Source organism: Stigmatopora argus, chromosome 12 (genome assembly GCF_051989625.1).
Source record: "Stigmatopora argus isolate UIUO_Sarg chromosome 12, RoL_Sarg_1.0, whole genome shotgun sequence".
Taxonomy (NCBI): Eukaryota; Metazoa; Chordata; class Actinopteri; order Syngnathiformes; family Syngnathidae; genus Stigmatopora; species Stigmatopora argus.
In genome coordinates, this window is record NC_135398.1 from 3,230,945 (window position 1) to 3,243,904 (window position 12,960).

Consider the following 12,960-nt stretch of genomic DNA (forward strand, 5'->3'; position numbering starts at 1 on the left):
CTACTGCAGCTACAGCTGCGACACATAAAAAATAATCAATAATATCCTCATACAATTGAAATGTTATTTAGGAATATAGCCATATTTTACTCACCAAAAATCATTTTTACCTGTACACAATAGCCATCCTCCTTTCTTTCTTCTTTTCTATCGCCATCGAAGCTAATGCTGAAAGTCGAGGCTGTCCGATTGTATTTCTGGCATACGTTTTTATTCGATTTAGTGCTGAAAATGTTCGTTCCCGGTTGTGACAGATTTGCTTGCTTTGGAGTTGTCCGACCTTTCTTAATGATGTCCAGCTTTTTTTTTCTTGAAAAGTCCGTCTTGAAAATGGCTTTAAATCAACACAACAATATATTTGCTTGTGCAACTCGCTCCAGGTACAGTTTGGTAGCTCTGGCTAATCACTAGCCAATCATAGTTGGTGAAAGCGATGACGTATCCCTACGCCTGCGAGAAGGCCTCGGTGTCACCAAATCGAATTCTGATTGGTTAAAGCAACAGTCTTATCGACGCTTGTTTAATGCAGCAGAGCCTGCAGAACTGATTGTGAAGGCCTTGAGGCAGATTTCTGACCCTGGCAACCAATAATGGCTGAAATGTGATTGGTTAAATGCTTCAATATGAAAACACACATCTGGAAGCAGTGCAACCAGGGGGGGAAAGCAATGAAAGGAAGCTAACAGACCATTTGGAATTATTTAATAAGTATTCATGGACAAAATATAATTAACATCAGATATTTCTTAGGCCAGCAGAGAAGGCCTTGAAGGCCCTGACGGCACACCACTGTGGAATACAGACTGGATCTCGAGGACCGGATTTGGCCACCCCTGGTGTAAATGGTTGCCTCCTCGTGCCCTGCGATTGGCTGGCCACCAATTCAGGGTGTCCCCCGCCTCATGGCATAGACTCCGGCACCCCCCGTGAACCTAATAAGGATAAAAACAGCTCAGAAATTGAATGAATTAATGTTTATATCCGCCGCCGCGACCAAGGAAAGAAAAACCTTTGACGCGACGACTCCGGTTTTGGATTGTGGGGTCCCTGGTAGTTAGTTGTAAGTGTGTTTTAACAAAGGTGGTCTTTGCCGGCGGTCTCTTCCTTTTGAAACGGGCGGCAGAGAAGGCTTTCTTTCATTCATGCGGCTTCACAGAGGCCCGTCAGCAAACATGCCGCCGCTGTCCGACGGCAAAGTCTTTCAATCTGCCGCTGCAAAGACAAAAATACCTGGAAAGTTCTGGAAGAAAATGTCACTCTATGAATTCCGAGACACAACCTTTGAAAAAAAAATTGCCTAGTAGAATTATGGATCATTGCTTATGTCCAAAATAGGAGACGAAAAAAATCCCTCAATCTTTAGTACGGTATTTATTGTAAGAAATGTGTCATCCAATAACAATAGAGCATTCTTAAGAGTTTTCCCAACCTTAAGGCATATTGCACATCGTCTCTGAATGTTCCCTCACAGCTCTTAATATTTATTTTTCTTTTAAATTGGCAAGTCATTCCATTTCCATCCTCAAATCAATGCGGTTCATTCATTCATGTTTGAAAAATTCATTTCCCAAACTGGTCAAATAATTCACTTATGAAAAGAAAATAGAATAATTCTTGAAAAATAATGTAAAAGTCGTGACTATATATGTATTTAAAAGAAATAATAAACTAAATATTGGTTTTTAAGTTAAAAAAAAGGTATAAAAAAGTCATATTACAGGAAAAAGGGATTAGGAAGGACAATTAAAGTTGTAAAATAGAGAATATTATGAATAAGTTGAGCATTTTGAAGAAAAAAAGTCATCATTTTACCTGATTTAAGTATATTTTTAAGAAAAAATGTGTGCATTTGCATCATAAAAAGTCATTCATTACTGAGAAAAATCACAATAAAAGATTATTTCTGGGGGGGAAAGTGGTATACTATTTTAAGATAAAAAAGTAATATATTTTTGTATGTAAAATTTACACTTATTATTTTTAGGGAGGCTTGAAAGTTTTCTTCAAAAAATTACTTGGACTGATAATGACAGACACACATATAACAAAATATATTATCTTTTGCAAAAAAGACAGAACAAATAGTACCACAAGTTAATTTAACCATAACGTAAAAAACAACAACAAACAAACAATTAACGAACATGACATTAAGTACAGAAGAACTGTATGGAATGCAACATCTGGAGCTGGAATAACAAAAAACAAACAAACAAACAAACAAAAATCCCAAGCCAGAAGATTATTTCAAAACTTCTTCACCCCCTGAAAACAGCAACAACAAAACAAAGAGTTAACAAGCATAAAAACAGACGTGCGATATTAATAAATTGCCTTCAGTAATACCTCGCTAACCGGCAGTTGCGCGTCTGCACGTAAACACCCGTGTACACGACGTCGCATCTCACAACGTTGTTGGTAAAGTCCGACTCCAGCACGTGGAAGTCGGGATTGACCATAATCTAAGAAACGATATTTTATATGATCTGTTTTTTATATTATTATTACTATTATTTTTTAAAATACCTTTAGGACGTAGTTTCCCGGGGCCACGTCGGTGATGTCGATCCACTGGCAATCGATGTTGGCGGCGTAAAGATCGTGACAACCCGGACTAAGACCCTGAAAACAGAATTTGCCATGTGGTTTAGACTTAAAACCCACGAGGCTGTGGGGGTGCTATATCCTATGGCCCCCCCTAGCTAAACTTTACCTGCGTATGGGCTGTGCAGGCGTAGCGCCGCCGGACCCCCGCGTCGCAGCCCGTGTCCTCCAAGCAAAAACTGGCCTTGTGACCCTCGGCTACTTTGTGGCCTGTTCTGGTGTCCAGGAGGTCGTAGTTGCTGAAGGCCTCCATGCTGTGGTAGTGCCTATTTAGAAATGTTTTTTTTTTTTGAACTATATAACATACATCATTACATTGTTCATTCAAAAAGAAGTTAAAAATACAAGATATATGGAGAGAAAATGATGTAAACTTAGTTGTTGCTGAATTTCTAGCCGGAAACATGTATTATGCAATATACAGTAATCCCTCGAATATCACGGATAATGTAAATCAGACATGTCCGTGATAATAGGGTTAAACACATATTTTAGCTCACAGGTTAGCGAAGAGCCACATATGGCCCCCGAGCCATAGGTTTTGGTCTTTTATCTAAAGCAGGGGTAGGGAACCTCGTGTGCGGTCGATTGGTCGCCGGTCTTTTGGTCGCCCGTTGTTGCGGTCCGGGCGACCAAAAGACCGCGACCAAAAGACCGACAACCAAAAGACTGGCGACCAAAAGATGGGCGACCAAAAGACCGGCGACCAATCGACCGCACACGAGGTTCCCTACCCCTGCTTTAGATATACCAATATAATATAGAGTAAAAAAGTATTTTTCTTGAGCTTTTTCTGGTGACTTACTGGTGACAGCTGTGCCATTCCCACCGGTGTCTGGGTTTGACAGGAAGGAAGTCTGCCGTCCCTTGATTCTTGACCTTCTGGGGGAAGCGTAGGAGGACCCGGAAGTCAATATCTCGCACGGAGGGTCCGTAGGCCGACCTGCTCCCGTCAATGAGATTTACTGTAACACACTGACTGACAAAGTTGACTTTGGGTGTGTGTTTGGGTGTGTGTTTACCGGGCCAGGCAGTCCTCCTCCGCCGCACAACGCAAGGCCAACATCTGCACGCGCTGGATGTAAGCGCCCGCTTGGACGGCGTAAGGGTCAGGCACCAGGTCGGGAAGGCCTGCGGGGGTCAATGGATGCTTCGGTTAAGGGTGGGCAATTTTGGCTGTGCGCACACACATGTCGTCCATGTGACGTTAGAGGAGTGGTGGGATATCTATGGCGTGTGGGTGATACATAAACGTTAGAGTATTTGATGCAGGCAAGCAGAAAAATGTGTTTTTTTTATGTTTTAGGTAAAAAGTATATTAGTTTGTTTTTAAATGAGCTATTTGGGTATGCTTACTTTCAATGGAGGCAAATTCTAGCCAAAAATTAACAACAAACAAATATGTAAAAATATATGAATTTGGATATTTTTATACTGGAAAAAAATAAGGCAATTTTTTTAACCATGATATAAAGAATACAAAACATATTTTTGTCTATGTCACATGTGTCAAAGTGGCGGCCCGGGGGCCAAATCTGGCCTGCCCCATCATTTTGTGTGGCCCGGGAAAGTAAATCATGAGTGCCGACTTTTTGTTTTAGGATCAAATTAAAATGAAGAGTATAGATGTATATTAAATTTCCTGATTTTCCCCCTTTTAAATCAATAATTGTAATTTTTTAATCATTTTTTTCAGTGTTTTTAGTTCAAAAATCATTTTGTAAAATCTAAAAATATATATAAAAAAGCTAAAATAAACATTGTTTTAGATCTATAAAAAAACTGAATATTCAGAGCTTTTAATCCAGTTCTTTTAATCCATTTATAAAAAATAAACTAAATATTATTACACCCCTGGTCTATGTCATACATAATATCCATAAATGTATACCCAATTTGAGCCCAATAAAAAAAAAATCACAAATCAAAACATGAAAAATAATGTCCAATAATACTGTATCATCAATTAATACAATTCGTTATTTCAAAAATATGTACACTAAATTTCCAATCTATTTTAAACCAAAATTTATTAGTCCCAAAATAATGAACTCCTTCAAAGCCAATAACAATATCCAATCAGGGGTTTATAAGAGGCAGCTCCCGAGCCGCATTTGGCTCTTTTAAACTACTTCAGCGAGCAAAAAGTCCCACTGCTGACCCACCCCCTTCATTCCAAATGAATTGGACATCTATTGCCGTAAACACCGAATTTAGACACATTTTAGCAAAAAAAGAACCATATGAATCCACCTAATTTAACTAAACGTACCACAAATAACAATACTAATACTTGCCTGACCTGACCAGTTACCGTACCGTTTTGGAAGTATCTGGTTCCGTATCCCGCGTCTGGGGGTCGTCGCGGAAGCCCCCCCGAACGCCCCCCGAGCGGATACATGTTGTAGAGCACCGAATTTCCGTCGTCGTTGAACATCCCCCCCGCCTCGTAGGCCGCGTTCTCCTCCAGCGAGTGGAAGGGGGCCGGGGCCCCGGGGTCCCCATCCACGGGATACCCGCGTGGGGTCCCCGCCGCCAATGCTGCCCGTCGCTGCCCCGCGCGGGGGCTTCGTTGACCTCCGGGGGCCCGGGGGGGCGTCCTCCCCCTTCGATCGCGGCTACTGACGTAGACACGCGCCGGGGACTCGAACTCGGAGCCGGTGCTCAACAGGCTGTGGATCTGGCCGTTGTTCTCCCATTGGATGCGGTGGCGCCAGTGGGCGGCCTGCGACGGTTCCAACTGCGGTTGCCCAAAGATGATTTGGAGTAATCCGTGGGAAAGGTAGAAGAAGAATAGAGACGCAATTGCCATGGCAACCAAACTAAAAAAAAAGAAAAGAAAATAAGTTGGTGAGAGGACAGTTGAAGGGATTCTTGATTCTGAGTGTCTTCTCAGGTCCACTTGTCTCCAGACTCTAAATAGTCTGGACCCCCTCTCTACTCCACTACAGCCCACCCTCCTTTTTTTTCTTTTTCTTTTAAGTCATCCCTCTTTTTAACCATTCACGGGTTTACTTGGTAAACTTTGACGTGTGGGTGTTAAGTGGGTGGGTGGGGTCATTCCTTTTGTCTACAGTACAACTTATCTACGTTTAGTTTGAGAACGGTATAAACATTTGAATAACATTAGTAAATTGTAAAGGGAAATGGCTGTAAGAAGCATAATTATAGGTAATAAAATATGGCATAGAAAACGACGCCCTCTAGCGGCTGTTTTGTTGAAATATCGTGACATGGGAAATGGGTTCTCAATTGAAAAAACACATACAACCTATTTTAATGTTTCAGCTTGAATTTATTGTTTTTGCTATATATGTATGTATTTAAAAAATAAAGATTTGTCAAATATTTCAATAATATTTAAATGGTGTAAACCAGAGATCCAAAATGAAAGTGTTTATGTTTCAAAATCGCCTTAATCTGATTTTTCTGAGTTAGAAATGAATACATACAACCTATTTTAATATTTCAGCTTGAATTTATTGTTTTTGCTATATCAGTATGTATTTAAAAACTAAAGATTTGTAAAATATTTTAATAATATTTAAATGGTGTAAACCAGAGATCCAAAATAAAAGTGTTTATGTTTCAAAATCGCCTTAATCATATTTTTAATGAATACATTTCACCCAAAATCTTCATTAAAAAAGTTTATAATAACCGTATTTTCTTGACTAAGTTATAAAATATTTTGAAACGACTTTTTATCAATAGGCAAAACATCCATCCTTTTTTTATGGAGACAAAAGTGTGTCAAAAATTATTCCTACAGTACCAAAACTCGCCACGGGTAGTCAGTGTTGTCAATCTTACACTATACCAACAATTTTAGCCATGTCGTGTCATATTTTTATGTGAAATGATCATCCACCCCTCTCCAAACTAATTGAAACAAGATGATAAAAAAACAGTTTTAAAACTATTTGCTCACAAATAAATATATTGGAAAAACGGGTTTAAAATATTATATAAAAATGATTTTACTCTGAAAAAGTCTCCTATTAAAAAACACAACAGAAAGTTGGAAAGACAGTAAAATTTTCCTAAAATAATCTAATTTTTTAAAAATTAAAATTCTAAATATCATTATTTTTTAAATTAAAAGTGACCTTGCATTAAATTCCACTATTCTCCATTATTTTATGTAAACGACAGGTCAAAATAGCTGTAACCTGTTGTAAGTTTATCATCTTATGTTACAGCATCACGTGCACGCTAGCCACTCCCCCCCGCGACCAAATGGGGCCAAAGACGTGCACATACCTTTCTATTCCGGGGCCTCCACGTCCCCGTCCCGCCGGGTTTATAAGAGCGTCGACTCCTGGGCACTGGTTTGGCGCGAGACACTTCCCTCACAGAGCAAGACATGTAAAAGGCACAAAATAATAGCCAGTAAGTATGATGACGAGACGGAATTGAGACTTGAATTGTGTGTGGAAAGTGAAGCAATCACAACAGATGATTACCACCAAAAATGGCAGACAACTAACCTTTACGTAATGCCTTGGAAATAAAAGTTGACGCTTTGTTACAATCTGTAGGTGTTCTCCGTTGCCTTGCCTCATGATGATGATGATGATGATGATAAGGGGAACTTAATGATATGAGCCACACACTGCAGGTGAGATGCTGAAAAACTTTTTTTTTTTTTTTTAGTATAGCTATATAAATAGAAGTAGACAGAAAGAGAGAGAGAGAGAAAATAGTTAAAATGTGACTGACAAGTGATCATTTTACATGCTAGCCTACACTTTTGTGTATACTTACTTGCATCCATGGACACTGTCTATAATAAAATAAAATAAAGTCAATATCGTAAGAATCCCTCACAGCTGAAAGGCGTATTACAATAATAAATAATATGATGATTATCAATTGGTGATTTTTGTTCTTGGAAAACATGACAAGTGGAAAAAGACACTTTTTTCAAGCATATTTTATTATTATTATTATTTTTAATGACTTTTTCTAGAGACTAAATGACAGAAATATTTTTCCTAAAACTTATGCAAGCCCCCCCAAAAACAGCCCACATAAAAAGGTCTTATTTTACCAATAGCATTAAGAAAATAAAATTAAAAAAAGAATCATAATATATAAATGTTCTTTTAAATCTAAACTCATGAAATGAGTACATTCCCACACTTAATACTTAGTTTTTTTAAATGAAAATGCTTCATAAAGATTAAAATCTAATTCAGGTTGCCTTTTTTCTGTCTTTGATGACTCATCATCATCATCATCATCATCATGAAACTCATACATGGGACCATCTCATGCCCACCATGTAAGGTGTCGGGGCGACCGTATTTTTAGGGGTTGCTACGGCGATGAATGCCGTGAAAGCGCGCCCCCTTAACCCGCCCGTCGCCATGTTTTAAAAATAGCTCCGTCCCTCCTGACACCTCAGGCACTTGGCCTAAATATAAAGTGTCAGGCCAGCTGCCATCTACTCAAGAACTGGCATGCCAAGGCCCCGCCCCCGGCCCCCCATCCACCCCCCAAATATATCACAAGACCCTTCCAAAAAGATTTTCTAACACACTGTACGTGCCCCAGAATGGACATTTCGTTTTGTTGTACATTTCCAGTCTAATACGGTCATTCTCATTGGTTCGCACAATTAAACAAGGACTATTGTAAATTGAAAAAGGGATGTAAAAATATTACACATATTAAATATAGATATCGAAGCAATTAAAGTAATCTTATTTTTGTTTTGCTTTAAAATTAGGAACTTGAAATGCAGTTGTTCCTCCGGTTCGTTACAGTGCCCTACTGTCATAATTATCGTATTTTGGAGGAATATGATTTAGTAATTGCCTGTATTGATTTGTAGTCATGTATACTCAGTATTATATCATGTATACATTAAGTACTCATGTGTTATTTGTGTAGGATTAAAGTTTGTGCTTTGGAAAAGGGACACAAAGTGATGAAAACAGTACACGAACACCTTTTCATACCAATTAGCAGGCTTACTACATTCCCTTTAACAGTAAAAAGAAGGAATATGATTTAGTAATTGGCTGTATTGATTTGTAGTCATGTATACGCAGTATTATATCATGTATACATTATGTATTCATGTGTTATTTGTGTACGATTAAGGTTTGTGCTTTGGAAAAAGGACATAAAGTGATGAAAATAGTACATGAACACCTTTTCATACCAATTAGCAGGCTTAATACATTCCCTTTAACAGTAAAAAGAAGGAATATGATTTAGTAATTGGCTGTATTGATTTGTAGTCATGTATACGCAGTATTATATCATGTATACATTATTTATTCATGTGTTATTTGTGTAGGATTAAAGTTTGTGCTTTGGAAAAAGGACACAAAGTGATGAAAACAGTACACGAACACCTTTTTCATACCAATTAGCAGGCTTACTACATTCCCTTTAACAGTAAAAAGAAGGAATATGATTTAGTAATTGGCTGTATTGATTTGTAGTCATGTATATGCAGTATTATATCATGTATACATTAAGTACTCATGTGTTATTTGTGTACGATTAAGGTTTGTGCTTTGGAAAAAGGACACACAGTGATGAAAACAGTACACGAACACCTTTTCATACCAATTAGCAGGATTATTACATTCCCTTTAACAGCAAAAACACAATATCTCAAAGAAATTTATGAATTTTATCTGATGTAATCTCTCAACCTGTCAGATATGAGAAAAACAACAGGAAACTGAAGTGCTTTGTTGACTTTATGCGCTTCCAGTTGGACATACATTTGTACGTTGCTTCAACCCGTGCCTAAGCGCGGGTGGCTTTATATTTTGTCAGGACAGAGTGATAAAAAAGTTAACGTTTGCTGCTCAACCAACTATTTACATATCCCGTACGGCGTATACATATCATTAAAATGGTCGTTATTTACATGATTTATACACAAGATCCTCTCAGCCGGTGTACTGCTGTGAAGAGATAGATGAAAACGGGAATAAACGCAGAGGACTAAGAAGCGTCAAAACAGCGATCGATAATCAACGAAACCGACCTATGAGTTGTTGAGGAGGGCGTTCTGAATACTCTCAAAAACTGAAGTGTAGATGTCGTCTTTTGCCATCATTCCATCCAGGTATTCTAAAAAGAAAAGGTCAGATTTTAGGATAAGGCTGTCAAATTCGGGTAGGTTCGCAGGTCAACTTAGTTTTATGTGGGCCGGACCATTTTAGATATAATATTTCGTTATTTTTGTTAAAAAATCGGATTAAAAGAAATGGATCAAAAGCCCTAAATATTTTGTTTTTTTTGTAGCTTTTTTTCTTAGTAAGGGAAAATTAGTTTTTCAATTTCAAAAGGAAACAAAATATTTTTTCAATTATGTTCAATATTAAAGTGTAAAAAAGAAAATATTTTCATCTTTTTTTAGATTTTACAAAATGCTTTTTGAACTAAAAAAATGGATTAAATATAATATAATTAATATAATATTAATATAATATACATCTATATAATCTTCATTTGAATTTTGAATTTGATCCAAAAACAAAGTTTTACTTTACTTAAGATTGACTTTCTCGGGCCGCACAAAATATTGCGGCGGGCCAGATTTGGCCCCCGGGCCGCCAATTTGACACCAGCGTTTTAGCATATAGGAAACAAATCAGTTTTGCATTTAAATTGTTGCTATACCAGATTTAGCAGACTGTTTGCTTCAGGAAAAATAAAACGTCGGTACTCCTCTGTCGGCCAGATAGGTAAATTATTCGGTTGGAAATCAGCCTTCCTGTTCTCCTGTCCACGTACCTATTCTGTCACATTCGCTCTCCATTTGCTTCCGGTGCTTGAGATACATCGGCCAGACGTGGCCGTCGAAAAGACCGGGTGGGTCTGGGACGGTGTACGTTCTTGTACTGACCAGACACAAATCAGAAGGGCGTCAAAAGACTGGAATGGGTACGGCGGCGGCGGTCGCGGGAACGGAAACGGCAAGACGTTACACCACCTTCTCCTTGTCTTGCATTCCTCGTACGGAAGCGAAATGTAGAAGCACCTGTCGTAGACGTCGATGAGCGGCCTGCGGAAAGTTGAGATCCAGTTGAGATGAAATTGGGAAGTTACCGTTCACGGGGGTTACTTGGCGAGTGACCCACTTGTAGTTGTAGATGAGGAATCCCTCCACGATGAGAATGTGAATCCCCTTCGGATCCGAGCCGTAGTTCTCGGCGTCGGGCGATAGCGCCACGCCGTGGGATCGCGCAAACTTGACCGGGTTCTCCTGCCAGCCTTTCACGGTGCTGACCATGGCCTCCATGTCCAGGGCCGAGATGACTGGCAGAGGACAAAAAAACAGAAGAGCATTGAAGCCAAATGAAGCGCGTCGGGCCGGACGGGGTGCCGTGAACACGCTAGTCGTGGTTTTGCGAATGTCTCCGGCATTCACGTGGAATACAGTGTCAAGTTATGGTGTTTTTTTTTTACTGGATGGTTACCAAAAAAAGGCAAATGTGCATATGGTTTTTCCTACGCGAAAATCCATTCTTACCATCCCACTGTCTAAAGCCGTCCTCCCCGACTTCTATTTGATCGGGTTTCTGAAATAACAGTCACCAGTGAAACATTGCTGCAACCCAGTGACCCGTCGCAGCTGATCGCTCCTGGACAGGGAAGGCCGAGAACCTGTGTCCACCCAAAGGAGTGCACGGTCTTTGGGATGGGGTATTTTTTTGGGTGGGATTCGTATGGGACAGTTTTGACAGATTCGAGGGTTAAAATGATTGTGAGGGGTTGATGTTAAGAAGAAGGATATCAAAATGTTCGAGATAGGAAAGAGAAAAAACTGGGAAACCACATTTTTCAGGCCTGGAAAATTTGGGATTAATTTGGAAAATGGATGGAAGTTGTCCGGTTTATCCGTCAAACCAGATTAAAGTCTTATATTTGGTAATTTAATGGATTTTATGGATGTCAGATTTTTAAATCTGCTGTGAAATACTTTTGAAAATACAGAAAATCTTACGGGTAACCCATAACAAAACGCCCCTATTTCCCACGAGGTACTTAGTATCTATTTTTGTTTATCTTATTGATACTGTTTATGCTTTGTAGAGAGACTGAAAACTTGCTCATTAGGCCAAAGACAAACGGCAGCTTCCATCTGCCGGTTTTGGTTGTAACTCGAAGCAATTTCCCTGGATTTAAAGAAGGGACTCTAAAAGAATTTCATGGGATTTTTAAAGAGGGGACTCGGGCCTTGATGGTTGTCTGTCCAGGAGCCAATCAGCCGCTGGCGTCACTAGGTTACCGCCATGATAGGATAGAATTTTCGACTTGTGTCTTCGGGGAAATCCGTGGCGCGTACCTTGATTGCCATGGAATCTTACCTTGAAAAAGTCATCCTGGTGCACCACGCAACAGTTGGGTAACGTCCTGAGCAGTCTGTTCGTCAGGGTGGTCTTGCCACCGTTGGTCACTCTGTAGAAAAGATCAAGCGGAATAACTCGTGTTGCTAAGAAACAGACTTAAAATGGATACTTACCCTCCGATGCCAATGATGAATTTCATCCTGGTGTTTTTTTGTGGTTGTTTTTTTAAATTTTGGGGTGGAATTTAGTAATAAAATAAAGGGGAACTGCTTTTCTTTGCGCTAAGCTCTCTCCAAACCTTCCCTTCTCCTTCCTCTTGGACCTCAACAGTTCCCCTCCTTTTACTACTTCATTGATAGACAAAATTTGCCGGCTATTTAAAGGAAGCCAGCCGGCCGGGGGAACCAATCGGAAGGCTTCTTTGGGTGGAGGCAGGGTCTCATTTGCGTACTAGCCCCCCAATTTTTTTTCCACCTGTCAAGGAGGGGTCAAGAAAAGGAATGTGGCAGCCAAGAAGATTCCTAAAACAGTGCTTTGAAGGCTCGTTGGCAACATGGCCGACATTTCTGCAAAGTGTCCTGCGATTGGCTCGGAAGAGTCGGATAGGGGGATTTTAAGGGGAAAACTGGAGTGGTGATTTTATGGCGCTATATTTAACTCAGCGGGGCGTCATGCGTGTTTCTGACGCAACTGGTGGGAGATGGTGGCGGCCAGCCATGTGACTGGCAACGCAGGCGACCTATTCACCGCTCCGGGGTCGTAAAAGTCGAGTCTTCGGCAACTTGCTAACTAAGAGCGAGGGGTCTGTTCTAATCTGTTCGTATCTTATCTCGCTCACGTGTGTTCCATAAGGAAGTGAACTTTGCTTCAACTTTTTACCAGTACACATGTGTACATTGTAGGAAATTTACTGTATTTTCTTGTATATATAACTCAAATAAATGAAGACTGAATCAAGGGTACGGCTTATATGCGCATAAGACTTGCTAGACCCTAACCCTAACGTCAGCAAAGTAACATATATATATAT

At 39.7% G+C, this 12,960-nt stretch overlaps 2 protein-coding genes across 4 annotated transcripts; both read right to left on the reverse strand.

The window, feature by feature from the left end:
* Positions 1–2,085: 2,085 nt before the first annotated feature.
* On the reverse strand, positions 2,086–7,252 carry LOC144085778 (protein-lysine 6-oxidase-like). Its single transcript, XM_077615416.1, has 8 exons — positions 6,868–7,252; positions 4,924–5,426; positions 3,627–3,735; positions 3,410–3,547; positions 2,714–2,870; positions 2,527–2,622; positions 2,347–2,462; positions 2,086–2,265 (listed from the first exon to the last, which is right to left on the reverse strand). The coding sequence occupies exons 2-8, from the start codon at positions 5,414–5,416 to the stop codon at positions 2,259–2,261; spliced, it is 1,116 nt and encodes a 371-aa protein (XP_077471542.1). The 5' UTR covers positions 5,417–5,426; positions 6,868–7,252; the 3' UTR covers positions 2,086–2,258.
* Positions 7,253–9,308: 2,056 nt separating this feature from the next.
* LOC144086023 (nicotinamide riboside kinase 2-like) lies at positions 9,309–12,512 on the reverse strand. Of its 3 annotated transcripts, none has more exons than XM_077615772.1 (8): positions 12,104–12,512; positions 11,949–12,039; positions 11,111–11,159; positions 10,719–10,896; positions 10,571–10,642; positions 10,372–10,478; positions 9,620–9,705; positions 9,309–9,533 (listed from the first exon to the last, which is right to left on the reverse strand). In XM_077615772.1, exons 1-7 carry the CDS (start codon positions 12,127–12,129, stop codon positions 9,620–9,622), a joined length of 609 nt encoding a protein of 202 aa, XP_077471898.1. In that variant the 5' UTR covers positions 12,130–12,512; the 3' UTR covers positions 9,309–9,533. The 3 variants fall into 3 exon arrangements, with proteins under 3 accessions (XP_077471898.1, XP_077471897.1, XP_077471899.1); XM_077615771.1 differs by having other exon boundaries at positions 9,309–9,536; XM_077615773.1 differs by lacking the exon at positions 11,111–11,159 and having other exon boundaries at positions 9,309–9,536; positions 11,949–12,512.
* Positions 12,513–12,960: the final 448 nt, after the last annotated feature.

What these genes read in the sequence shown, in the direction of transcription:
- LOC144085778 (XM_077615416.1), bottom strand. Translation starts at nt 5,416, where the DNA reads ATGGCAATTGCGTCTCTATTCTTCTTCTACCTTTCCCACGGATTACTC. An exon ending in GAATGGCACAGCTGTCACCA is followed by an intron (nt 2,871 to 3,409) that starts GTAAGTCACCAG and finishes ATTTCTAAATAG; the next exon opens with GCACTACCACAGCATGGAGG. An exon ending in CGGGAAACTACGTCCTAAAG is followed by an intron (nt 2,463 to 2,526) that starts GTATTTTAAAAA and finishes ATCGTTTCTTAG; the next exon opens with ATTATGGTCAATCCCGACTT.
- LOC144086023 (XM_077615772.1), bottom strand. Translation starts at nt 12,129, where the DNA reads ATGAAATTCATCATTGGCATCGGAGG. An exon ending in CGGCTTTAGACAGTGGGATG is followed by an intron (nt 10,897 to 11,110) that starts GTAAGAATGGAT and finishes GTCCTCTGCCAG; the next exon opens with TCATCTCGGCCCTGGACATG. An exon ending in GAGCGAATGTGACAGAATAG is followed by an intron (nt 9,706 to 10,371) that starts GTACGTGGACAG and finishes TTTTCTTTTTAG; the next exon opens with AATACCTGGATGGAATGATG.